Here is a 25,991-nt window from a genome sequence, read left to right as displayed (position 1 = left end):
GCTAACATGCGAATATGATAATGATGATAATGATAATGATATTGACATTTATAAAGCGCACGAATACCAAAACGGTGTCTTGGCGCTGAATGCATGTTAGCGCCCTCTTGTAAATAGGGTGATAGTTTTATCTCCATTTTTTTTTGTCTTTCTAAGCCAAAAAAGCGGAGATAAAGCCCTTGTAAATATGCCCCTTAGATCCTAACCTATCATTGGCTCTACTTTTTTGGATATAGACCAGCACATAATTTGTGTAAATTGTTGGATATGGTAAACAATGTGTACCACTACAAGTCTTTTATATGCTGTTTACTGTGTGGTTTTAACTTAACACATTTTTGTTTTCCTTTTTTGTCGTAAACATTGTACATGGTTTCAAATGAATTTGATGATCTTAAGAGAAATGTGGGTAGGTATAACTGTACAGCAGACTCCTAGCTGAGGTTTTCGTTTTTCCCCTTCAATTTAGACCTTAGCTCGAAATGTAAAACTATTACTAGGATGTCTTAGAAAGGAGTGTGATGAAAGGTTTAATATCATCATTTTATGAAGAATTTTTATAATGTACTGGAAATTATATTGTCATCTATTTATTTTATTGCAATATTTTTTCTTTCTTTGCACTTTTATGGTCTATTTTGATAAATATAATAGCGTTAATTATGATGATGACTATCCTCAGCAACCCAAGTAGTTCAACCATTGGGCCGGCGACAGCCATCTTGTTGTAGAAGTGAACGTCAACACATCTTAATATCTAGGAAGTGATAGCACTTTGCAGTTGAGAGGGATACTGGAACATTTGGCATATGCATCATTTGTCAGTCAGTCCACTGTATGTAGCACTCACTCATTAATCAGACACAAAAGAATAAGACACAAAGATAGAGCTTTGATTTTAATTTAGATATTGTTAGCACCGTGCAGATATATCACTTCAGGCAGTTGGTAACGGGATGAAAATAAGCATGCATATCAGCGGTTGTCAGCAGTAGTAATAGTAGTGAAGGTTTAAGAAAGGGGCCTTTGTGCCTTTCAGATCATTCTTGCCAGCTCATGAAGGCGGTCTTGGCTCGTTCACATCCCCTGCAAGAGAAATAGGTTGATTGTAGTAGGGAAGTGCAGAGCTGACCCCTTTTCTCAAAATGTCCCTGTCCAGTTGACTGGTTGGAAATGGTTTCTAGTGGCTCCATTGGGTGAAGAATAATGTTTAGCTCTGGCTTGACTGTGCAGCTGTCTGTCTGCATGACCTATTGTTCCTAGTTCTTTAAAGTATAAGTAGATAAAGAATGGGCTTTGACTCTTCACAGGAAAGTATTGCTCTCTTGCTTCATGCTATTGCCTGTTTAGTGTACCATTCCACCTTCTGTATAGTGCCTAAATTACTATGCATGAGTGACTATTTTACATCTCAAAAGTACATTGGTTTGTCAATTATTAAATTATTTCTTTCATAGATGCATTCTATATGGAACCTCATAATTGTATGTGTTATTTCCACTGCAAGATCTGTTTATTCTTGCTTTTAGTTCATATACATAGGAATTCGCTTACCCGTCAGGTACTGGTAGACAGAACGGGCATTACCTGTGCAGTTCCATCTACCAATTGAAACACCTAATATTAAAATGTTTTTGCTTTACCATGCCAATTCTTGTTCAGCAATACCATTTGTAGTTTTTAATGTCAGTTACGTGCATCTTCGATAGATTGGTAAAAAGCAGAGCAGATGCTTGAGCTTTACAAGCTCTCTTTTTAACTGGTTGTTGTTTTGTGGCTTAAGGCCAGTCTAGTGCCATCCACGTGTGGGCATAAACTTACCTAGAATTCTCCAGGGACGCAGTCCACTGAAAGAAAACAGAGCAGAAAAGATATTAAATGTTCTGTCTCCATCACCCTCTCAACTCAGACAGACATACAATAAATAGAGCATTTCCACCCACCAGATGAGATGGCTCTGAGTGCTGGGAGCGGGGGAGTGCAAAGTACCCTGAGCATTATGGGTGTGTGGGTTGGCAGGTGTGGGGTTGAGGTACTGACGGTGAAGCACATGCAAAAATCTTTTGTGGCCTACTTTTAGAATGTGATGCAAATGATAGAACACCACCAATACATCAAGATCACTACTTCAAGAGGCGCTATATCATTGGGCATTACATTTGTTAGTAATTCATCAGGGGTAAGTAATGAGGAAACAAAGGAAGGACAACTTAAGTAAATACACTGGTTTTTTTTTTAAATAAGAAGGGTGGGGCTCCTATACCCTCAAAAGACGTAATGTCTCGCAATGTGGTGGTGATGATGGAGTGTACTATAGGTTAATGGTACTTAATATAGTGATGTTCAACCTTCTCCCTTTCACGTATAAACATAAGGAATATGGAAGTTGAAAATGCAATCCTTAGGAACCTGCCTTCTCAACTGCAGAAAGTGGTGCAGACCAAGCACCCATCCTAAAACACCTGACTCAACTGGGGGCAGCGGACGCAAAGGAAGATGCCAGCATGAAGAACCTAGGGGGACAGAGTATGGGCCCCAGCCGACATTCATGGAAGTCCTTCCACAGAATATGGTGTGGTTTAGGCTCCTAGGACCTATAGATTCTCTGGTAAAGGAATTGCCAAAGATATCTGTGTCACAACAGAAGCCCCATTTACTAGTAAACAAACCATTTAAGATATCATTTCCCAAATGCTGAGTGAGCTGTGACATAGCCTAAGGTTTGCAGTGTATTTCAGTATATTCCGATCTCATTGCAAGACCGGAGGCTACCATTATGTATTATTCTTTTAATGCAGCCTTTTTAAAGGTACATCACAAGCAAAGCTCTAGAGTGTACAATGTTACGAAGGCAACAGGAACACACAGATCTGCTTCTTTTAAATGCGTCTTCGAGCAGATAAGTTGTCTTCTCCTTAATCTCTATGCCTTCTATTGTTATTTGGCAACACCCTTCATTCGCATCTCTTCCTGGTGATCTTGCTTAGCAACGTTTTACATCAACAGCTGTCCTCCCTCCTGACGGTTTACTGATGATCGGACGATCAGATTTGCTTCCTTCTCCATTTCAAATTTGTGTTTTCTGGCTCCTTCTCCAATCCAACTGATTTCTAGGCTACCATTTACAATCCCTGACTCCTTTAACCTAAAATCTAAAGAGAAAAAAAAGACATTCTTTAACCTAGATCTACTTCTATTATCTCCTTTTAACCCCTTTTACCTTGGGTCTTCGGACCTTTTTTTGCTTGATTTAACCTAATTAGTGGTTATTTCCTTTTTTCTTATATGTCTGATGTCGAATCTGACAACTCTCAGGCCCAGGCCCCTGCTCCTAATACTAATGAGGAGCTCATTAGGAAAATAATCCAAAAGGAGATGCATTTTTGTATGAGCGAGACTATAAGTAAAATTGTTGCTGGTAAGAGATCCTTTCCCGATCCTAATAACCCCACTGCTCTCCACGGAGGGCACATTGATGAGATTAAAAAATGTGGGGGTAAAAGATTAAGATAAAGCAACAATTTGGAATGAGAGAGCACACTAGGAGGTCCAAGCCCCTCAAATCTATTGGGAGGTTTACGCACCTCACAAACTTAAGGAGGACTAAGCGCCTCAAATACTAAGAGAGGCCTACACGCCCCAAAAAGATCATGTGTCCATAACGGCACAACTTATTCGGATGCCCTAAACAGCTCACACTTTCCAAGTGCTCTAACTGATTCCCTCTTAATTGATGATGAACATGTTACAAATTAATCCTTGGATGAATATATTTTTTACTTAGACCAAGTCGATAACAACAACGATTTTGACCTCTCGGAAGAGGAACTAACCTCCTCCCCTAAAGAGATTATTTATGATCCCATAGGCTGGGAAATGTTATCCCTGATAATATTTAACATCCTAGGAGTTCCCAATGGTGGCCCCAAAAACACATGGCCAAGTTTATCAAGAGGTGGATAAGGAACGCCCTTGAAAGAGAGGCAAGGAACATCCTGAAGGCAGAATGCCCAAGACCTATGGTCTAAGATACATTTTGTCTCACTCCTAATTTGGACACTGAACTTATCAAGTTCTTATTCAAAATGGGAAGGGACCCTAGGAAAGGGATGGCGCTCTCCCTCAAAAACTGGCAAGATCGAAGGCTTGACATGCTTGGCCCTTTATGCCAAATGATCAACCTAATCGAGGAGAGCTACATCAATGGTTCTTCACCCAACATTGATTTTTTAAGAGGATGGAGCCAGAGAACATTTATCCTCCTTGGTAATACAGAGAGAAGGAAAGTAGTTTTTATCAAAACCAAGCCCAAGCTCTGCGACAAGGCAGAGAAAGAATCAACAACCAATTCCAATGGCTTCTTCTTTGGGAAGGATATGATCAAAGGATTGGGTAAATATGTGGCAACCTTCACAGCTTTGGATAGAGCACAAGCTACCATGCGCAGAGTCTTTAATTTGAGAGTTTTTGGTAGGGCTGGCAGAAGGGTTCGCTCTGCCGGCTGCCACTACCAAAGACCCTTCTTTAGGCAACAAATTTTCAAGCCAAACTTAATGATTCAACAATTAAGAGAAACATAAATTGTATATATATTTGTGCTTAAAAATATTGGCTTGTTGTTGTGAATATTGAAATTCCAACTTTTTGTGATTTATATATATTTCTTTGTGGTTGTTTGTATTGGTTTGAGTGAGAATGAATGTGGATTGAATGGTGAATCAAAATGTCTTTTTTGTAAATACAAGTTGTGAGTTTTGATAAATAATCTAATTGTGTTGTGTACACCAGATTTTTTAAATTTGTATAAATAATTCAAAAAGTAATCACTAAAATAGAAGTGATCAACTGTAACTTAAAAAGAATAAAAAAGAATAAAAAGTCAGATTAATAAACATACTGTCTTATCCGTATGTCTTGACCAAATAATTGTCTTATTTAGAAATAGCGACATTGGCATTTTTTCTGTTTATTACTAATGAGTTTCAAAGAATCACTTCAGGGGAGGTCAGTCATTTTCAAAATGGACAATATGTCGGCCGTTGCCTACATAAATCATCTAGTGGGCACCAGGTTAACAACATCTATATACATCTCTGTATAGTAGTTTTTCTATGACTAAGCAGGGTAATTAACAGGTTACTTTTAACTAGTCTAATGGTGCTCATTTCCACCTCATCAACAGAATCAGGGATTGAGGTGGCTGGCTCTGAAAATCACCGCCGAAGCCATCAGCGATTGTTCAACTCAACAAACCAACTTCTCTGATTAGATGGAATTTTATTAAGTAATCAATAACTGGTCCAGGATTGTTAGTGTGACGGATTGGTATTTACTACCACTGGCCTTCAGTAAATGGGCAAGGGCCATAGAGAAATTCCCAGCATGCATTGCACTTACCGGTTCTTGGCGGGTAAGTGATGTAGCCCTCGCCGAGCCCCACTGTTTGTACCAAACTCTTAAAGTCTTCTAAACCGGAGGTCGGGATTTCTGGCTTTCTGGCTGCAAGCAGAATTCAGAAAGACAGACAAAAGAACTGATGACAACGGGGTTCAGTCATAGAGGGTGCTATTACCATGTGTTTTAACACGTCACTTTAACTTACAACGCACAAAGAAAGCCATTGGATGTTTTACATTTTACATTCTGATTCACAAAATTAGAATTAGATGAATCTTTGTATCTAAAAGTGCACCATCAACAGAAAATGTGCCAGCACTAGAGGCTTTCCACAGTTGTAAATTTAGAGTCGGGGGCTTATTAACATAATCAATCTGAGATAAAATCCTAACGTTACTACTTTTGGTATTCACAGAAGGCCTTTAGTCATAGCAAAGTTAGGACTCCTAACTTTGCTACTTCTAAACTCAGATAAAATCCTAAATGTACTACTACTCGTATTCACAGAAGGCATTTAGTAGTAGTAAAGTTAGGACTCCTAACTTTACTTCTACTAAATGCCTTTTGTGAATACCGAAACTCGTAAAGTTAGGATTTTGTATCAGTTTAGTAGTAGTAAAGTTAGGAGTCCTAATTTTACTACCACTAAATGCCTTCTGTGAATACCAAAAGTAGTAAGTTTAGCATTTTATCTCACATTAGTTCTGTGATTCGGTCCCAGGGAGGCTTATGGGGCAGCGTTCTGGGGAGTGTGAATAACAGATTGTGAGTAATCATAAGCAGTCTGTTAGTAGTTTCCAACCCTGCTAATGCACACAAAATTGCAGGAGTTAGGCATCCGGAGGTTGGGCAAGGAATAGGTACACCCTATAAATACACATTTGTATTACGCTTACTCAAAGTGGAATGTTTACCAAACGGAAAATCAGCTTGCATAGACATGGGACCGGGTGTCATACATGTCCATGAACTCGATTGAGGTGGGATTTGTCTCTGTTTCTTTATAATTCAATGGGAAAAATAAATTTCCCATTTTTTTTCTGAAAATCTCCCACTTTCCTGTTCCAAACAGTTGGCATGTATGCGGAGCGTACATAAAAATTTGATTTAAGCGCATCGTCCCTTCAAGTTCCATGAATGCCTGACAATTTTGAAATTATGAAAATTGCTGGGGTTGATCTACGCTTCAATAATGTACCTAGGGCCCGATGTAGGTAAATCCCATTTACCGATTTTGAAATACCGAATTTTACCGATTCAGTATTTCAAAATCGGTAAATGGGATGTAGGTCCCAACATCTGGATTCGTTACCGAATCCTTAACAATTCTTTAATTACCGATTCGGTAAATACCGAATCGGTAATGCCCATTCATTCCTATGGGCTTTGAAGCCCATAGGAATGATTAGGCATTACCGATTCGGTATTTACCGAATCGGTAATTAAAGAATTCACAAGGGTGCAGGGGGTGTCACTTTGACACCCTCTAGCACCCCCAAAACGGGCATGTGTGCAATGTGGCACACAGACATGCCCTAAGGGCACGTCTGTCTGTCACATGGCACATGTGTACATGCACAGATGTGCATGTACACAGGAATCGGTATTTTACCATGGATTTGTATTCCATGATAAAATACCGATTCTGTAAGCCATGTGCCAATAGAAAATTGGCTACCCACATAGCATTTTCGGTAATTTTACCGAATCGGTAAATATTACCGAATCGGTAAATATTACCGATTCGGTAATTATTACCGAATCGGTACTTATTACCGATTCGGTAATAATAACGATTCGGTAAAATTACCGAATATGTGCACCTACATCTCCCTAGCCCTTTACCGATCGGAAACGGCCGAAAATCAGTATTTTCGGCCGATTCCGATCGGTAAAGGGCTACCTACATCTGGCCCCTAATGAGCAAATTGTCAAGGAACAGTCTGTGAACAGGGCTCAGAATTTGGAGTGGAAAGAGAGAGAAGTTAGTAAGGCTTCTGCAGTGACGCACAGAAATAAAGGTTATATGACAGGACTGAAGAATTAAGGGGTGTTTGATGAAATCCCGAAACTAAAGAACGTGAAATGAAACTGAGAAAAAGTGTAACCTAGGACTCATGCCCTCTGACCTCTGCCACGCACATTCCCCATGATACACCGTCCTTCATCTGTTTTCTTCAAATACCTGTATGCAGTGCTTAATTTGAGCCAGTGGTTTCTGGATCAGCGAAACCAGCAGGCAATTCACAACACCTGCACTTAAGGCAGTCTGCCACATGGTGTTGATGTTTGTCTAATTTAGAGATGAGCACAACTATAGTTGTTCTTTTGATTCTATAAACATCGACAATGTCTAATACCTGCCACCTACACCAGTCTTACAGCTTTGGGGACCTGCAATAGTCTGAATTGTCACACTTGTAGGAGTGTGATGCTTAGTAGTTGTGTTGGTACTGTCATTGGCAGCGCTGGCAGGGGAAAGGGTGGTGCAAGCTGCAGTGGCCTCCTGACGAGGGCCCTGGCACTTATTTCTTTTTACACATTAATCACTGCTTGTCTGTTTCAAAATGCATCATCTTTCTATGTTCAGAAGGAATTGACAGTGCTGAGGATAAGCTGAAAAGTGAAATTTGGGCTCAATGTACAACAACCAAATTAACAGATTTGGGACTCCAAAACTCGGGCATGAAGGGGCATGGCAGGCGAGTGCAGGTGATTGTTTTACATATATTTGGAGAGCACTTTTTTAAGGAAACAATTTATAAAACCTTGGATTAGTTCAGCTGAAATTTAATGCTATTGGGTGGAAAATGGTTTACCGCAAGGGTCTCCAACCTTTTCTGTAATGAGAGCCACTTTTGATCACTGAAAATTGTCAGAACCCACTTCAGAGGGCCACATGGCAAGCAGAAACTACTAGACACAATTGTGGGGTTTGATGTCTTTTCCCGATGTCCCAGACCCAACATACTGTGGGTCCGGAGCAACTGGGCCAAGTACCCCTTTAGCACTTGATTCTCAGTTGTGGCGCGGGTCGATAATAGCTGCCAAGTTATCAGATTGCTTATGTGTGACATTTCCCTGGTTTCAATGCCCTTATGAGTGACATCGAACGGCCATTTGTATGACACTCAGAATGACAACTCCTTGTCAGTAAAATCAAGCCATAAACTGCATTTAAAGAGTTGAATAACAAAATGACAGCATTTTGAGCAACAAGAAGCTCTCAAAATAGATTGAAACAAATGCAAAACTCCTGAAATGAAAGGTCACTGACCTCCAGCCTCTTTCTAAGATCACAGTACTGCAAAACAACTGCGGCATCATCATTCTTTGCATAAAGACACACCATGAGTTCACAAGGGGCATTTGTAGCCACATGCTTGGACATGAATCGTGTGTTAAAAATATTCAATTAGCACTGAGTAAGTTGTAGAGATCAGTGTGTCTCAAAGTATAATGAAATTTTGAAAAACTTGCTGCTGTCTTTCAAAACCATATAACACTGGAAAGGCAGCCTAGCAGGTTAATTGGCATGCTGCAGAGGTGAATGAGGTTCAGTGCAGAGAAAGCACACTACTCACCTGACTAGATAGTGCCACTAGAAGTATCTAGGGAGTATGCCTGCCAGGATCAGTGCTTGCCCACAGTGTTTTCCAAGGTCTCTGCCTGGTACGGGCAGAGGGGGCACCAGGCTATATTAACAGTCAGATTTATGTAAGCAGATGATCTGCAGGTGGTCCATTCCTAAACTGTCAGAAAGCTCACCTGTGTCTGCCAGCCAACCAGACCAGAAAGGAAATATCCCCGATGCCAGGTGCCCCGAATAGGACAGAATATAGGCCTGTCACCAAAATAAAAGGGGCCCCCATTAACAACTGAAACATCTAAAAGAGTGGCCCACATTTGCAAATTGAGGCAATTTTGAACTTGTCAAAACACTTTAACCCCTTGCGTGCCTATGACGAGCCCAGCTCGTCATGAGGCACAGTGGAGCTGTGCTCATGACAAGCTGGGCTCGTCATAACAGCCGCGCCACTCCCCCGCACGGCCAATTCCACACCTGTGAGGACCTTCTACTGGAGTGGGCGGAGTCATGATGAGCCCAGCTCGTCATGAGCACAGCTCCCTGTGCCTCATGACAAGCTGGGCTCGTCATGAGCTGTACGGCGCCGCGCGCGGCCACTCCCCCCGCGCCGTGGGGGGATTACCCCCACGGCGAAGGGGTTAAATAGGTGTTTTTTAAGGTACAGGATTGTGGTAATGTCATGGAAATCAACAGTAAAACCCGGCATACCAGACCCAACAAGCTCACAGGTAGCTAAAAAAAATCAGTATACTCTCTGACCTGTTACACCTCCCCTTTAGAGACAGTACTTGTGGCTAGCGAGGCAAGTAAAAAGAAACTTACCGCCTGTCACCTCATAAGCTTTAGGGGTTTTGCAAGGTATGAGAGACTACGTGTATTTAAGGCTGCTGCAGTTAGGGTTTGTTGTTTTATCTGGAAATTAGCAGTAAAACTTGGTGCACCAGAATCAATAGACATACAAACAGCCCAAAAATTCAGCCCATACACTGACCTGCAAAGCTACCCCTCGGGACTCTACTGCACAGGTGGCGGGCATTACAATGAAAAACGAAGCTGCCGCCCGTCACCTCATTTCCTCTATATATGTTTTGCAAGGTATTGGTGACGTCATCTTTGTACATTTAAGCTTGCTGAGGCATGTTCTGTATTGCAGAGAAATCAGCAGTAACACCTGACGCACCAGACCTAATGAGCCCACAAATAGATAAAACAAATCAGCTCACACTCTAACTGCCTCAGAGGACAGTCTTGGCAGCAGGAGAGGCAATGAAAAAGAAAGCTGCCTCCTGCCACTTCATAAACTGTATGGGAGTTTTGCAATCACTCTGTGTGTTTGTGCTTGCTGCAGGCAAGGACCAGCTTGGTGTAATATCAGGGAAAGTAGCAGTAAAGCCCGGTGCACCAGCCCCAACAGGGCCACAAACAGCCAAAAAAACAGCCCACACTCTGACTGGTCACACCAAACTCTCTAGACTGCACTACACCGGTGTCACGTGAGGCAATGAAAAAGATAGCTGCTGCCCACCACCTCAATGTCTGTGAGGCCAATCGACATACTCCATTGTCACAGCAAAGTGTTTAGGTCGAGCCTATAGCGTCAGCGCGCATGCACTGCTCTCTCTGCGAGGCATACAGCAATGGAGTATGCAGTGGAAACTCTGCCCACTCTCCGCCCATGTTTTAAATTGGCTTGTGTCATTGTCTTTCATAAATGCTGCCTTCTGATTGATTATGAGACTTGTTAGTCCCTCCTTATTATGGCCATGCCATCATTTGTGCCCTCCCATGGTTACTGCCCCCTTTACTTCAAGTATTACAAGGTAGGGTACAAGTTATTTAGACTGTGAGCACTACTTTGTCTGTGCCTTCTCGCCCCTTTCTCCCCCTCATGCCGCCCGCACTCCTGTTTTCCGTGCCCCCCCCCTCTCGTTGTCTGTGATACAATGCAATAGGTCTTGCGTAAATGTAAGTCCTATTGCATTGCACATGCTTGTTTTTGAAGCAATGGAAATGCTTCAACGTCTGATTTTTCCAGTTCAGCTGCAATTTAGTTTTTTGGCCGGATCGCCCCTTTATGCAGCAACAGTAGTTTTAGAATGTATAATGTGCCCGCCAGGACATACATTCTTTAAAGCTTTCAGTTTTCAATAAGATCATGCATGCATTTCTGTGAAAACTCTTGTACTGCCTGGATCGGTAGCAATTTGTTTTTTTTTAAGTTCAAGTTTATTGAAACCAAATCCAAAGAGAAGTACAACATGGCAGCATTTGGTCTGATGCTTAGTTTTCAATACGATCATGCATGTATTTATGTGACAACTCTTGTGCTGCGTACAATGCTGGGATCAGTAGCACATTTTTATTAATCGGTGTATTGGTAACATTGGTCTGATGCTTAGTAACAAGAAAATTCACTGTGCATTCTATGTATTAAAATGTGTACAATGCTAAATGCATAACCTGAAAGATTGACTGCATTTAGTACCAGTAGTATTCGGGTTTCCTTGTTAGATAGAACGTGGTGATTGGCTCGAAAAAAACGTGGTGTTTGTATCCGAAAAAACTGATATTCTGTAAAGTATTTTTGCAGGAAAGTTGTAATTTGTTTTCAGTGGATCACTAATTTAAATTTTTTTAGGATGAGGTGAAAATAGATGGTAGCGATAAGAAACCTGGTAAATATGCAATAAGTTGCCACCAATCAGCTAATATACACGTAATAGCAGTTCGTGGTTTCTGAGTTACTGTTTGGGCTGTACGTAGACTTTTCCCTACAATTGTTTTTCTTCTCTTTGCTGATGAAGTTTGTCTCACTGTCAGATATGCCCGTTTGTACTCTCGAGCCTCTGAAATCTTTTAACCCTGATAGTGAACTTCCTTTGCCTTACCTCACCACTATGTTATCCCAGTAAGTTTCACCTTTAATGATTAAGACTCAAGCACGAAACTCTCTTGCTTTTTTGCTTTTTTCCATGGCATTTTTGTCTACCAAATACATCAGTGCCATTTTGTTAATTCTCATTCTGTTTCTTCTTCTTTACATTGCAGTCAAACTTCTCTTCTGGCTAGACATTGTCTTCGCTCTTTCTTTACTGCGGATGACTTTTGGCTGCCGTTTCTACAATTATAATGATCTTTCCCCCACATGCATCATTGTTTCATTTTGCACTTCCTAATTTGCGATTTTTAGGGAATCGTAAATTTGGAAATGCAAAATGGGATGCATGTACATTTGTGCAAAATATTTGAGAATCAGTAAAAATCGCAATTTTTACCGATTCTCAAATATTATGCGAATTCCAAAGTGCGAATTCGCACTTCCCATTGTTTCCTATGGGCTAAAAGGCCCATAGGGATCAATGGGAAGGCTTTAACAAATTGCGATTTTCATTTTGAAAATCGCAATTTGTTAATGCATTTCATGGGTGCAGGGGGGGGGTCCAAAGGACCCCCCCCCTGCACCCCTGAAATGTATTTTTCGCATCATGTTACACACACACATGTCCTAAGGACATGTGTGTCCGTAACATGACTGCTTAAAAAAAGCATTTTTAAGCATTTTTACACCTTTTCCAAATTTACCAAGTGGTTCAACCACTCAGTAAATTTAACCCCCTAATTGCGAATTCGCAATTTGAAAAATATTCATGCATTGCTTTTAAGAAATCGCATATTTGCGATTTCTTAAAAGCAAATGCAATTTTAGAAATCGCAAAAATGATGCAAATTCTAAAATTGAATGATGCATTCCAAAAAGCTATTTTGGAGTCGCAAACGGCCGATTTTAAGGAATCGCACCGTTTGCGAATCCAAAATACATACAGCCTGATTCATCAATCTTCCGTTTTGCGAGCCCCTAATAGCGATTCATAAGGAATCGCTATTAAGACCTTGCAAAACGGGATTCATGTAGGAATTGCTAAATAAATAGCGATTCCTACACAATCCTTATTTGCGAGTAGCAAATTGCTAATCGCAAATAAGGAATACTCCCCTTTCATTCCTATGAGCCAAAAGGCCCATAGGAATGAATGGGGAGTATTCCTTATTTGCGATTAGCAATTTGCTACTCGCAAATAAGATAGCGATTTAAAGGGTGCCAGGGGTGTCCAAAGGACACCCTGTAGCACCCCTTAAATGCAAATTGAAACAGGTGTTGCGCACACACATGTCCAAAGGACATGTGTGTGTGCAACATGCAACTTAGAAAAATGCTTTTAAAAGCATTTTTCTAAGTTTATGCTATTTACCGAGAGGTCTGATCTCTCGGTAAATAGCGGCCCGAAATTGCGAATTAGCAATTTAAAAATGGTTGATGAATTGCATTTAAGGAATCTCAAATAGAGATTCCTTAAATGTAATTCCTCGCAATTTAGCGAATTAGCAATTACCGATTTTTGCATTTGGGATGATGAATCCCAAATGCAAAAATAGCGCTCGCAAAGGGCCAGATTCTCAGAATCTGACCCTTTGCGAGCCGATTTCGGCTTGATGAATCAGGCTGTTTGATGCATGTGGGGGAATGTTCTTTTGCACCATCAACATCATTTAATTTCTTATTCCTTCCTTTTCTCCTTGCCTGTTTTCATCCAATCTGGTGATTTTTTTTCTCCTACAAGTCTAAGCTTCTTCTGCTGACCATCTAAAATCATCTGTTATTAACTGTCTAACCAAAATGTATTCCCTTTTTTTTTTATTTCGAGGCTAGAGTCAGCTCGCATGCGCTGCTGTGCGAGAGTTGCAGTATTTACTCTATGGGCATTGATAACACCCCTGGCTTCCCTTCCCATTGGTTAAGTGTGCTTTTAGAAAGCCCCTTCCTTTCAGTGGCTAATTTTATCATTTGTCCTGCCTTGCTGTGGGCGGTTCCCATCCCTGGCGTCTGGCCCTGTTACTGTAGAATTGCTCCTCATTTTTATTCCATTAGGTCGTTTGACTTCTTTTTCTTTCTGTTTCCTTGTTTTTAATTGTAAACAGTTCTTCATGCACGTTCTTGCATTTCCCTTTCCAGCGTGGCACCCCAATTCATCCTTAAAATACACTGCACGTATGCGTCACACAGCGAGGAAAGTGTGCACAGCGCTGATAATTCCAAATGCCAGCTGGTATATTGATGACATCAATTGTATACACGCATGTGAGTAAAAATATCATTTGTGGTTGTGTTAGATTTGAATAGTGTCCATAACTTTGAGAGCACTGAGAACCATGCTCACCTCGAGGCTCTTATGTTTATCGTTACTTATGCTTACAGTCTGCGCTACGGGGACGTCACGTCCTGCGGACAGAGTTGTGGTTATTGGTTTGTGGGAAATCATGCGCTCGCAGCCAGTGCTGCTTGCTCTCACCGTGGTTCAGTCAGCTGCAGTGAATCAATGATCCCCTGCCTCCACCGCGAAAACAAATGGTGAGGGACACGAAGTGACTACTGTCACTGGACAGGACTCACTGAGGAGGTGGGCGGCAACCTAAATTGCTGTGCTGGCTCGCAGCCTATTCCTGCCTCTCGTAGTCGAACCTCTGCGAATTGGAAAGTAAGTCAGACAGTCTACAGTGGTGAGTGCAAACACTCAAGTGTGTATGTTCATTCAATTTGAAATTCAGGCAGTACACGATTAGGGTGCAGGCGTTTCCTTGAGCGGGCGGGGCCGCATCGGCCGTTGGACGCGTGCAGCACTACGAAGGTAGTGCAGGCGACGGCCAACGGCAGCACGCAACAAGTTAAACATCAGACATCCGTTGCCCCACAGGTACGTGCACACATGATGTCAAGTACTTTTGGTGAGCGCAGCCAGCTTTCTGGCGGCTGTGTTTGGGGCTTGGTAAAGTGTTTCCTTCTATCATAGGTACAAGGCATTGTGAGCACCAATTAGATAGCTATGATAATTAAGTTTAAATGTAATTATAACATGCATCTTGTTCGTTTTCCATTCTTTTTTTTACCTGAAAAGTACCTGCCACGGGACCATGAATTTGCTCTCCTTGCAATTCGCGACTGGATAGCGACTGAGCCTAGCACATCCCAGTGATTTTATTCTTCTGGGTCTGAAAATGTTTTTCTTGCCACAATTATTCTACCGGCTTTTGGTTCTTCATCAACCTCTTAACATCACTGAATGGGCTTCCTTACTCCAACGCGGTCTCCTACTGATATAGGTATTCAGTCGCGAATTGCAAGGAGATCAAATTCATGGTCCCATGGCAGGTACTTTTCAGTTCCTACTTTATAAACACAACGCACTCCAACGAAGGTCTCTTTAAATTTTGAATCCATTACACATTTGTATTTACCCTTGATGATAGTTTTATGAAATTTCTGAAAGCCTATCCAAAAAGAATCCGGTCCACATATATTGAAAGTGACAACCGATGTTAGACCGTTGATTGAGATTAAGAGAGAAAACTGTCCTGAAGAAGGTAATCATCTGTATGAAATCACCGAAACGCAGCGTCAACCTTTGTTTTCTTGAATTATGTACTGTATTGATGATTGCTAATGAAATGTTTTAATGTGTAATTTGTTTTTAAAACTTTGTGTAATAAATTGCTTCATAATTATTTCTACAAACCATACTTTACTGTATTTTGTTGTTTGAGTGACCCTTTATATTTAAATGTATATTGCACATTTATAATGTATTTGAAGTACTTGACAGAAGTTAGAGCAGAACCAGGCAAAATCCAGTGCGAAATACAATCTTGCGCGAGCTCTAGATCACTTCCTCCCAATTTTCGTCATCCAAATCACTGAGGTCCCCCCCAGTCCTCCAGCACCGTCATTAAAGGATCAGGGAGTTGTTTATCAATTTCCAGTAGATAGTAGAGATTGCCTTAACTGAGATATGGTCTGTTAAGAGTCAGTCCTCTAGATGTGTATCCTTTGGAAGCTGCTCTCCTTCCTCTAAGTGTCTCCGGAGGGCATGGCCCAATTGGATACATCTGTACCTCTCTGAGTCCTGTAACTTAAATTTTTGACTTGAGGCATCAAAAGTTATAAAGGCCTGATTAAGCCAGACATTCCCCAGTTATTCTATACCTATTAACTCCATTTAGGGAAGTTTGTCAGACCGCCTTTCTCATGGAGTAGGTAGCTGTGCCATTGTGGTGTCATATTTGTGAGTTTCCCAACCCAGCCCCGAAAAACCTGTGGCCTCCTTCCATATGTGGACCACCATATGAGTGTGATGTAGCAACTAGGGGTGGGTGAAGTGGGTGTAGCGGGGCAATGCAGATTGCCACGGAGACGGAACCATTCTCCGCACACTCTGCGTAGCTTCACTACATGCCACCCGCCGCCTGCCTACCTCCTGCCCGCACTATTAAAACATTATAAATAAGAATTTAAAACACCTTTCTTTAGCGGTGGCATCCCTGGGCTTCCCTCCTTTTCCATCGCGCCTTCTTCTGGGAAACTGTGCATGCGCAGGCACCTGCTCATGCGCTTTCCTCGTGAGAAATGCGCATACGTGGGCGCCAGTGCATGCCAAGTTTTCAAGAAAAAGTCGCAATGGAGGAGAGAAGTCTGGGGACGCCGCTGATAAGGTAAGGTGTTTTAAATTCTTATTTATAATGTTTTAATAGTGCAGGCGATAGGCGGGTGGGAGGCCAACTCCACTTCGCCCGAGTATGCGGAGATTTGCCTGTTCCGCCTACTTCGCGGATCGAGGAACAGACAAAATTCTGCACATTCTGTGGGCGGAACGGAGTTGCCTGCCCACCCTGAGTGGCAACCCTCCTCTCCTCCCCCTATGGAATAGTAGTTGAACAGTGGTAATGTGTGCCAGTGCCTGACATCACCTCTACAATTGGGGAAGGAGATTAGTGTTCAAGAATTCCTTTGGGTTCCAGGTTATTTGTATACCCATATATTAGAAACCTGCCCGCACAATTGGTGCCCCTACAAGACCATGGGAAAAATCAACAACTCTGACCAATTAATACAATAGCCCTGATAACTACCAAATAGGTAAAACATTTGCAATACCCTATGAATGGAGGAAGTTGAGTTCGTCAAATAAAAGATAATATTGTCCGCTTACAGAGATATATGCATTCCTCTCAGTCGCCTACACGGTGTACCCCCTCCAAAAGCAGGTCTTGCCGAATCCAAACAGCAAGTGGCTCCAAGGCCAAGGCAAATATCATGGGAGAGAGGGGACAGCCCTGCCTTGTGCCCTTCTGTAAGAGAAAAACCAGAGCGACCACTCCATTGACTCATACCTTATCCAAGGGCTCTTGATACAGGAGTCAGGCCCATGCACAGAATGTTGGGCCAAAGCTAAAACGTGTCAGGAGAGCAAATAAGTAATCCCATTCAATACTATCAAATGCCATTCTGGCATCCAATTACATTTCCAATGCCGGATCTGCACCCGGCGGCCAGTAACTGACAACACACCACATGAGCGGAGGAGAATTTGACAGGTGCTCCTACATGGCATAAAGCCCGACTGGTCCGGGTGTACAATCGGTGTTATGACTAAATATAGTCTGGATGCCAATACTTTTGCCAGCACCTTTACTTCAACACTAAGTAGGAACATGGGTCTGTACGAATAACAATCCACTGCTGGCTTGCCTTTTTTATGGAGAACTACAATCATGGCTGTCCTCTGGTCCTGGACCTTACGCGCTTTACCAAATATGGCTTGCATATGTAGGACTATCTTATCAGTCATTCCTTTAAACAGTTCTATAGAAAGTCCATTCTGCCCCTTGCCTTCCCGGACTGTACATCCCTGAATGCAGTAGTGAGCTAGCTCTCGGTGAGATCTGCCTCCAGTGCTTCCTTTTCTTTCCAACTTAACATATCTAGCGGCATGTTCCCAAGGAACTCTGCACAATCTGTGGTAGATCTAGGCACAGTGAACCAGATTCATCATTGAGTAGTTTTGCGAGTCTGAAATAGCGATAAATAAGGAATCGCTATTCCAGACTCGCAAAACGTGATTCATGTATGATTCGCAATATTTTTTGCGAGTCCTACTGATTCCTTATTTGCGATTAGCTAATTGCTAATCGCAAATAAGGAATAACTCCCCATTCAGTCCTATGGGCCTAAAGGCCTAAAGGTCTAAAGGCCTAAAGGTAAGACTCAGCAAAAGAAGAAGAGAATAGGAATCAATGTAGTGGTAAGACTGATTGTAAGCTTCTTATTCGGAGACACCTCAAACCAACATTAAGAGGAGACAAAATGTGATAATTAGCAGGAGAAGGAACATCTAGAGAAGGTTCCTTCCGTTTAGGGAGATGGTGGCACAATTATAATAGCCAGGAAAAGTACCAGACAAGAGTAAAAGGTGTTGGGAAAGAGGCAAACATGAAGAGCCAGATAGAGACAATGGGACACGCAGAGGATATTGCAGTCCAATAGAGAATGAAGATGTGGACTCAGAGGAGAGAGTAGAGGAAAGTGAATTGCAAAATAAAGAATTTTGCAAAGTCGGAAGGTAGATAGGATCAGATGTGCGTTAGGTGCACATAGAGCTGTCTGATAGTGCTTTGAATGTTCTAGGATGTTCCTCTGGGATGCTTCCCAACATACGTACCAAACAGTCTCACCATCAGGCAAGCAGTGCCGAAATCCGAGGTTCCTTGCGTGTACTCTATGAGGCTATCATGTAAGTCCCCCTTAACGAATCGGATGTCACTCTTCTCGATAACTGAAAATAAGACAAGAGCTACTTACTTGCAAGAAGTTTGGAGGAAATGGTTTGCACATTTCATTACATTTTTGAGACAACATTGAATTGCAGGTAAAAATAAATCTGCGAAGTAGGTTAAATGAAATCAATAACAGTATTAAAATTTCTAATTTCTTAAACATGCTAAAAATAATACTGTTCGTGTGCAGAAATAAAAGAAAATTAAGAAGGTTGACGGCACATAGTGAACGTGAAGTCTAAAAAAGAAAGTAATTATGGAAGCACTGCTTTTCAATAATGCCAATCAGATCAAACAAGTATTTACTCCTAACTTAATATGCAGATATGTTCGAGACAAACTGGGAAATATCTTATACTACCACAGTCAGAAGAGCATCTTACAGTTAGTCGTACCTGTATCGAGATTTGCATGGGTAGGACTCTGTTGTGGTGTATAATACAAACTTATCTTGTTGGTTTTGACTAAGTCAAGTGGAGCATGAACAAGGCAGGGATGACGGAAGATGCAAGGGTAGGCCAGGCATGAGCATGTGTGGTTTATAGCCCCGTTGATGATGGTCGGCCTGGAGTTAATTGTGGGAGTATTGGGCTGGAAAGTATATGTTTTCTTACTGCTTTGAAAACAGAGACAGAAGATGGTCCTGAGATGAGCATAATGAGAAATGTTTCTAGTGAAATGTGAGGTGCAAGTTGACAGACACATTTATGATCAATTCATAAAACATGAAACCTTGGGATGCTCAACATTAAGCCATGTGCTTATCCACAACAATTTCACTTTTTGAGATGAAAGCTGCATCCCTTTCCACACCACAGAGCTTTTTGCTTATAATGGTACACAAAAGCCATGTTCATGGGGGTATGCGAACACGTCTGTTATTATTTATCGAAACTTGCCTCCTTCTACCTCTCCACACACAAAAAAATACTTGATAAAGTTATGGCAAGTACAAAAGCTCTTCCTATTTTAAACCGCCTACTGCTCGTCATTGCTCCAAATGCAGTAACCGAAGGACCTTCTACAAGCGGTCACTGGCCCGGCCATGCTTGGTATGAGGGCTCCATTCTGTCCAGCTTATGAAGCTTTCTGTGATTTACCATAACCTCATCCTCCTAAACATGATTAGAAGTCTCTTGGCAACCTTATGATCATGAATAAAATCAATAACCTATGAGGTATTATAACTGAACTGAAGAAACAACGTGCTGTTGTTATAATCCATGTTATGAAGAAATTATTCAGAGCCTCCTATAGGGGGTCTTCAATTTTTTTTAAGTGTCAGGTAAGGGCCAGTACAAGGGTCGCACCTAGGCTCCACTCCATTCAGGGCCCTTCTCTGTTATAATTATACATATTTAGATACCACAAGGATGGACTAGCTTGCTGGTGTGATATGTTCTTTAAGAAGCAGGCAACGTGGTCTGATAAGCTGAAACTATTGTGATGTGTGTCCCTAGATATTGTTAACTTTCCGAATTGTGTGATGACTTTGGCCAGCTGGATTGAAGGTAATTGCCTGAAACTTAATTCCAGTAAGACTGAGAGCCTGCTGTTTGGAAAGCACACCCAATCCTGGAGAGATCATTCATGGAGGGAAAGCCAGAGGCTCACTCCCTCACCTAAATCATCTCTAAAAACTTGAATATTTGGTTGGACGATTCCCTTAGCTTTGAGATCCAAGTGAGTACTCTTGCTGGCACCTGTTTTGGCCTTAAACCAATTATCGTTTTTTTCCAACCTCACATTCAACAGCTGATCATTCATTCACTTATCCTGTCGGGCCTGGACTACTGTAACATTCTATATTTATGTGGCAATAAATCAACCTTAAAGAGGCTGCAGTCAGTCCAATATGCTGCAGCCAGATTACTGTTCTCCCTCCCTGAGTTTTGTCCTGCCTTTGGGCCCCTTCAGAAGCTCCACTGGTTGCCTGTTGAGTGTATTCAATTTAAAGTTCTTTGTACTGAACACAAGGGGCCCGATTCACAGAACTAACTTAAGACAAAATCCTAAACTTATTACTATTTTGGTATTCACAGAAGTTAGGATTTTGACTTAAGTTTGTCTTAAGACAGATTTAAGACAAGATCCTAACTTAAGTCTGTTTTAAGTCTGACTTAAGTCTGTTTTAAGACAAACATAAAACAAAATCCTAACTACTGTGAATACCAAAAGTAGTAAGTTTAGGATTTTGTCTTAAGTTAGTTCTGTGAATCGGGCCCAAGATTACTAATGCTTCAGGTGCCCCAATCCTTTCTGCGCTTATGCAGCCCTATCTTCACACCAGAGCCCTCTGCTCTGCTGAGTGAGGCCTGTCTGCGACCCCTCATTTAAGAAGAAGAAGACCAGGAGGTCGCTCTGGCTCTTGCTCTTAGGAACAGTCTGCCCCCCTGAACTAAGGAACATGCAGATTCACCTTTGCTTCAGGAAAAAAACGTAAGACCTGGGGCAGCTATGCCCTCTAAAATTTGTATTAACGTAGCACGAGACATCATTTGTATGTTAATTTTCCATGATCTGCCCAAGCTACCAGTAAACCAGGGCCCTCATAATGTTTAGGACCCAGGCCCCAGAGAAGCTTGCCAGAAGCTATGCACTTTGCTATGCACCTTGCTCAACCTTTATTTCTACAATGTCTAGACTTGGAATCACTGGTGGACCTGGTGTAGTAAAAACATTCCACACACTGACATCACAAGCTCCATGCACTCACTCACTCACTCATAAAGACAATAGGGAAACACTGGACTCCACAGCTATGTTTGTGTTTCCACAGATATTGGTAACATCACTGCTTGACCCCGCCCTTCCAAGTGATACCATGCCGGCCTGGTGCATTGCATGAAAAGGTGTTTACTGTGGACAGTTGATACTTACCGCTTTTAGTGTATTGACCGGGTTTGATTGTGTAGTAGGTCATGTCCTTACCCAAGCATTGCAAAATTCTGGAAAAGAACACAGATAAGTATGCATATTCATTAGCAAACGTATTACAGACGAAGAATACATTCCTTCTTTCTTTGGCACATGTCTTAGGAGATATGTGAGTGCTTGCTCTCTAGGCGTAATGAATACAATTCTGTGGACGTATGTTTCCATGTGCTCACCCTTCACAGTAAATAAGTGTGACATTTCTTATTAGGCCCTGTGATTATTTGTATACCTAGTATACCGGGTAACAAGTCCTGGTAAGTGAGTATGCACTTACTCATTACTCCTAAAAGAGAGTACTTACTCACAGATCACACTGGTATAACTTGCATGTACTCAACAGCTATAGTCAATTAGTGTGCTTATGGTCAACAAATTCCTCTAGATAGGTGTGCACATTCACCCTAATTTCCACAAATGGTTGTGTTCTTCGCAATGCAACCAATATATAGTTGTGTATCTACTCATGAGTGCCCGTGGGTAAGGGTATGTGTGGTCATTAATCTTAATGAACATGTACACACATGCTCTCAGTGCTCACGTTTATATATACCTACTCATTTATCCATGTGGTTAATCTGTGCCTACTCATTATTACCGGTAGATCATTTTATTTACTTAATATTTTTTTTATGTAGGGCACACCTCACCTTCGCAGGTTTCGAAGCACTTTACTTGGTATAGTATAGAAGGCATTGTGAATAAAGTATATATCATTTTCTAAATGATTATATACTTACAGTGACTCTGGAAAACTGTGTAAAGGTTGGAGAGCCATAACTTTACATTTAATTTAAAATACACATTTTTAGCATTGCCTTTAAGGTGCAGAAGAAAAAGTGCACGTATTTACATCCTTATATTCCTGCTTAACAGATACGATTATCGAAGAGAGATTCGCAAGACAGGTAAGACTGACCCAAGCATAAAAGGTGAAAGGAACCCTAGATAAAAGTCTAAATACCACAGCATTTTCAACATAAGATTGATTTCCAGGTCTATGAAGGTGATTTGGTAAATATTTTACAGGAGAAAGATCTGTGGGGATAGTTACCCCGAAATTCATAGTTGGGGTTTCAAATCTCTCACATTGCAGTATTATGGGGAACAGTTGTAATTGTAATTGCACAAAATAGCGCCTACTACCCCTGACGAAGTGCTTCTCGGAGCGTAGTACCCTACTCAGGAACCCAAAAAGGACTATTGGTGAATTAGTATAGGGAGATATGAAATTATCTGGGGTGGACATGTGAGATTGTTATTTGAATTGAAAAAGGATAGTGGAGGGAAAGAAATGGAACAGGTTTGCATTTATATAGCGCTAGCTACCCCTGATGCAGTGCCAAATCACTTTTTCGCAGGTAGCAAGCTTCCCTGGATTCCAAACAGGATTAGTGGGTAATTAAGGTAGGGAAATATGAAATTATTTGAGCGGTAGACATGTAAATATGTTAGTTGGATTAAAAACTATAGTGGACGGATAGAAGAGGGAAGGGTCAGGAAAGTCTTTCCTGGAAATCGTAGTAGTAGTAGGAGGTTTGGGGTGAGAAAATGGGAGGAGAAGGGGCAAGAGTCAGAGGGAAGGGTTTAGAAAGGCTTGTTTGGGAGATAGTAAAAAAAGTTTGAGAGGAATCAAGGAGGGGGGGGAGAGGGAAGAGTCTAGAAAGAGTTGTTTTGTAAATCATTGTAGTAGAATGGGGTTTGGGATGAGTCAGAGAGTGAAGGTAGAGGATAAATTAGGAGAGGTATATGGTGAGAAATAGGGTAGTACATTGGCGAGAGTAGTAGAATGGGGTTTGGGATGTGTCAGAGAGTGAAGGATATATTGAGAGAGGAATAGGGTGCGATATAGGGTAGTAATAGGAAATGCTGAATTAGAAGTAAAGTAATAAATATAAAGATGCATCAGTACATGGAAAGTATATATGTATAAGGAAGGTAATATATGTAGATTTAAGTTGTATTTAATATTCTTAGACTTTCAAGTGTTGCAGTACTTTAAGATAATTTATTTGTTTTTATAAATTATATTTTTTTGTCAAATTCAATAGTGAAGCAATCGTAGATAGATAGCTATGATAAAAATTGACTTATTTAAGCAGTGACCTATATACTAGGCCTGGGAGTGAAACTCTGCTTTGCTCACAGAGTTTGAGGAATTTGGACGCGGTGGAGCACGGGGTTCCTGGCTTCTGCCTTTCAGGCGTGAAGTAAAGTTTTTTGTTTTGTTTTCCACTCAAGATTTGGTTTGGCACTCACTCGCGATCGCCACAAGACTTCAAGCTCGCTCACACCACCGGCTAACTCTCGTGAGACTTAGCGCTTACTCACATAGTTCTGGCCGCGCAGATCGCAAACTAAGCACTCGAGTGGCTTTTGTGCTTGAGAAGCAGCTGAGAGGCTTTTCCAGTGGATTTTCTTCCGCAACTGGCCGTTGGAATTGTATTTTTTGTGCAAGAAGCCTTTTTTTCTACTCATTTTTCCAACAGGAAGGAAGTGTCCCAGAGACTCCCTGTTCCTGTCTAGAAGGCTCCTCACAGTGCTTTGCCTATCTACTGGTCACATTTCATTGGGATTTGGAACTGGAAGGATCACTCTCCTTGTCGGCTGCATATATACCATTGAATTTAAGGATTTTTTGTATTTGAGATTTCACAAATAAGGGGCAGATTATTTATGATGTCATTCAGAAACTCCTCTGACTGAACCGGTTACGGAATAGTTTTCGGCTGAATCATGTTCTGCGTGTCTGATTGACCTTTTACAATGCTTCCCAACATCGTTCGGTCAGACTTGCATTTACTTCAATGGGAGCCTGTGTTCAGAAAGAGAACACAGGCTCCCATTGAAAAAAAGGGGTGGTTGGGGAAAACCTTGCACCATGTGTCAGGTACCCCATGGTGCTTGCCACATTGTGCAAGGTTGGAAAGAGGGGTTCCCCCATGGGTCTCATCCGAAGGCCTCAGGGTGAAGGGGGCCTGCAACGGGCCCCCAAAGTCAGATTCAGACAGCCGTTTCGTGTTAGGAAGACCGAACTGGAACAGCTGTCCGAATCGGTCTGTATAATTTGAAACCGTGTCCATAGAGCTGTACGTTTCGGCTCAGAAAGACCCGGCCTGTCGAAATGCCTTTCGGAACCAAATCAGACAGCCCGAATGGTTTCCAGGCATCGTAATCAGATGGTTGGAAAGGTGTACGATTCGGTTGGAAACATTGCTTCCAAATCGAATTCTGAATTCTAAATCCCATTTGGAGCCTTTCCGAACTACATCATAATCGGCCCCTAAGTTGAAAAACTGGTATATAAGGGTGTTGTATGTTTGATTGGGGGCATGCACCTGGATTTATTTGCACTTTTATTAAATTTTTACATTTATTGCGGTGGGTGGCCTGCAGTTTCAGTAAGGGCTAGTTATTTTTTTGCATGTCATTTTTGGTTTTTTTGTAAAGGAAATATATTGCATAGTTTATCACATGTTCTTCATGTTTTTATATAAATTAGCAATATTCATTCAGTTCACTATGTGGCCTAGTCTGCCAATGGCCATCAAGTCAGTAAACCCAGTAGTAGTTATGAGTGGATGAAACAACATTTCTGCTGTGTCTGTTGAATCATTTAGGCCATGGATGGCATTGAATTAAATTATAAAATGGTATGGTTTTTGGGGGAATTTCATATTTTTTTTCTGCAAACAGTGTATAGGCGGGGTAATCATATTTGATGCCTTTAAAAGATGTGTGTTATTGTAAAATTTCTTAGCCCAGTTAATTTTTGTTTTTGGTATTGCTGAATTCATGCTCTTTTTCCTGTGTTACCATGCCTCCTTTGTCTGGCCAGTGTGTTTGCCATTGGCCACCATTTGTTTTTGTTTCCCATGCCACGTGGCCAGGGGCCATTTTTAGGCAGAGTATATGAGATCTCTTGTATATACTTTAGTATATACGTATATGTGTATGTTCTTTGTGGGCTCTGAAGATCAGCGCTAGGACTTGTCTTCTTCCACTTAGGGGCTTTTTTTCTGTTCAACTGCCTCTATTTAACTGTCTTGATAGAGAACGACCAGTAGATGTCAGTAAAATACCAAAATTGCTTTCTGCTTGTTCAACTGCCTCTATTTAACTGTCTTGATAGAAAACGACCAGTAGAGGCCATCAAAATACCAGAATTGCTTTCTGCTGAGGGACTTTATTTTTAAAACATTTCTGGCAACTGCCTCTATTTATCTTTCTTAATAGAAAACAACCAGCAGAGGTCAGGAAAATACCAGAATCACTTCAGCATTCTCTCGATTCTTGTCCATAGAAATTGTCTTCCACAAGCACCCGTAGACAATAATATTTTTTTCAAATCTTGTATATAACTACCAAAGGCCCTGATTTCATATTAAAAACAGAGCTTTGGAACATA

At 41.4% G+C, this 25,991-nt stretch overlaps 1 protein-coding gene across 1 annotated transcript in view; it reads right to left on the bottom strand.

Annotated features, from left to right (window-relative positions):
* Positions 1-900: 900 nt before the first annotated feature.
* The window catches only part of LOC147710505 (uncharacterized), a 44,131-nt gene continuing 19,040 nt past the window's right edge, over positions 901-25,991 (bottom strand). Inside the window, exons 2-6 of the mRNA XM_086920014.1 lie at positions 21,530-21,597; positions 18,535-18,648; positions 5,398-5,499; positions 1,822-1,847; positions 901-1,086 (exon numbers count right to left, since the gene is read on the bottom strand). Coding sequence (XP_086776140.1) covers positions 1,822-1,847; positions 5,398-5,499; positions 18,535-18,648; positions 21,530-21,597 — 310 coding nt within the window. The 3' untranslated portion in view covers positions 901-1,086. The remainder of the gene's footprint in view (positions 1,087-1,821; positions 1,848-5,397; positions 5,500-18,534; positions 18,649-21,529; positions 21,598-25,991) is intronic.

This window comes from Lissotriton vulgaris, chromosome 5 (assembly GCF_964263255.1).
Source record: "Lissotriton vulgaris chromosome 5, aLisVul1.2, whole genome shotgun sequence".
NCBI lineage: Eukaryota > Metazoa > Chordata > Amphibia > Caudata > Salamandridae > Lissotriton > Lissotriton vulgaris.
The sequence above is the reverse complement of the archived record's forward strand: the minus strand, read 5'-3'. Positions and strand labels throughout refer to the sequence as shown.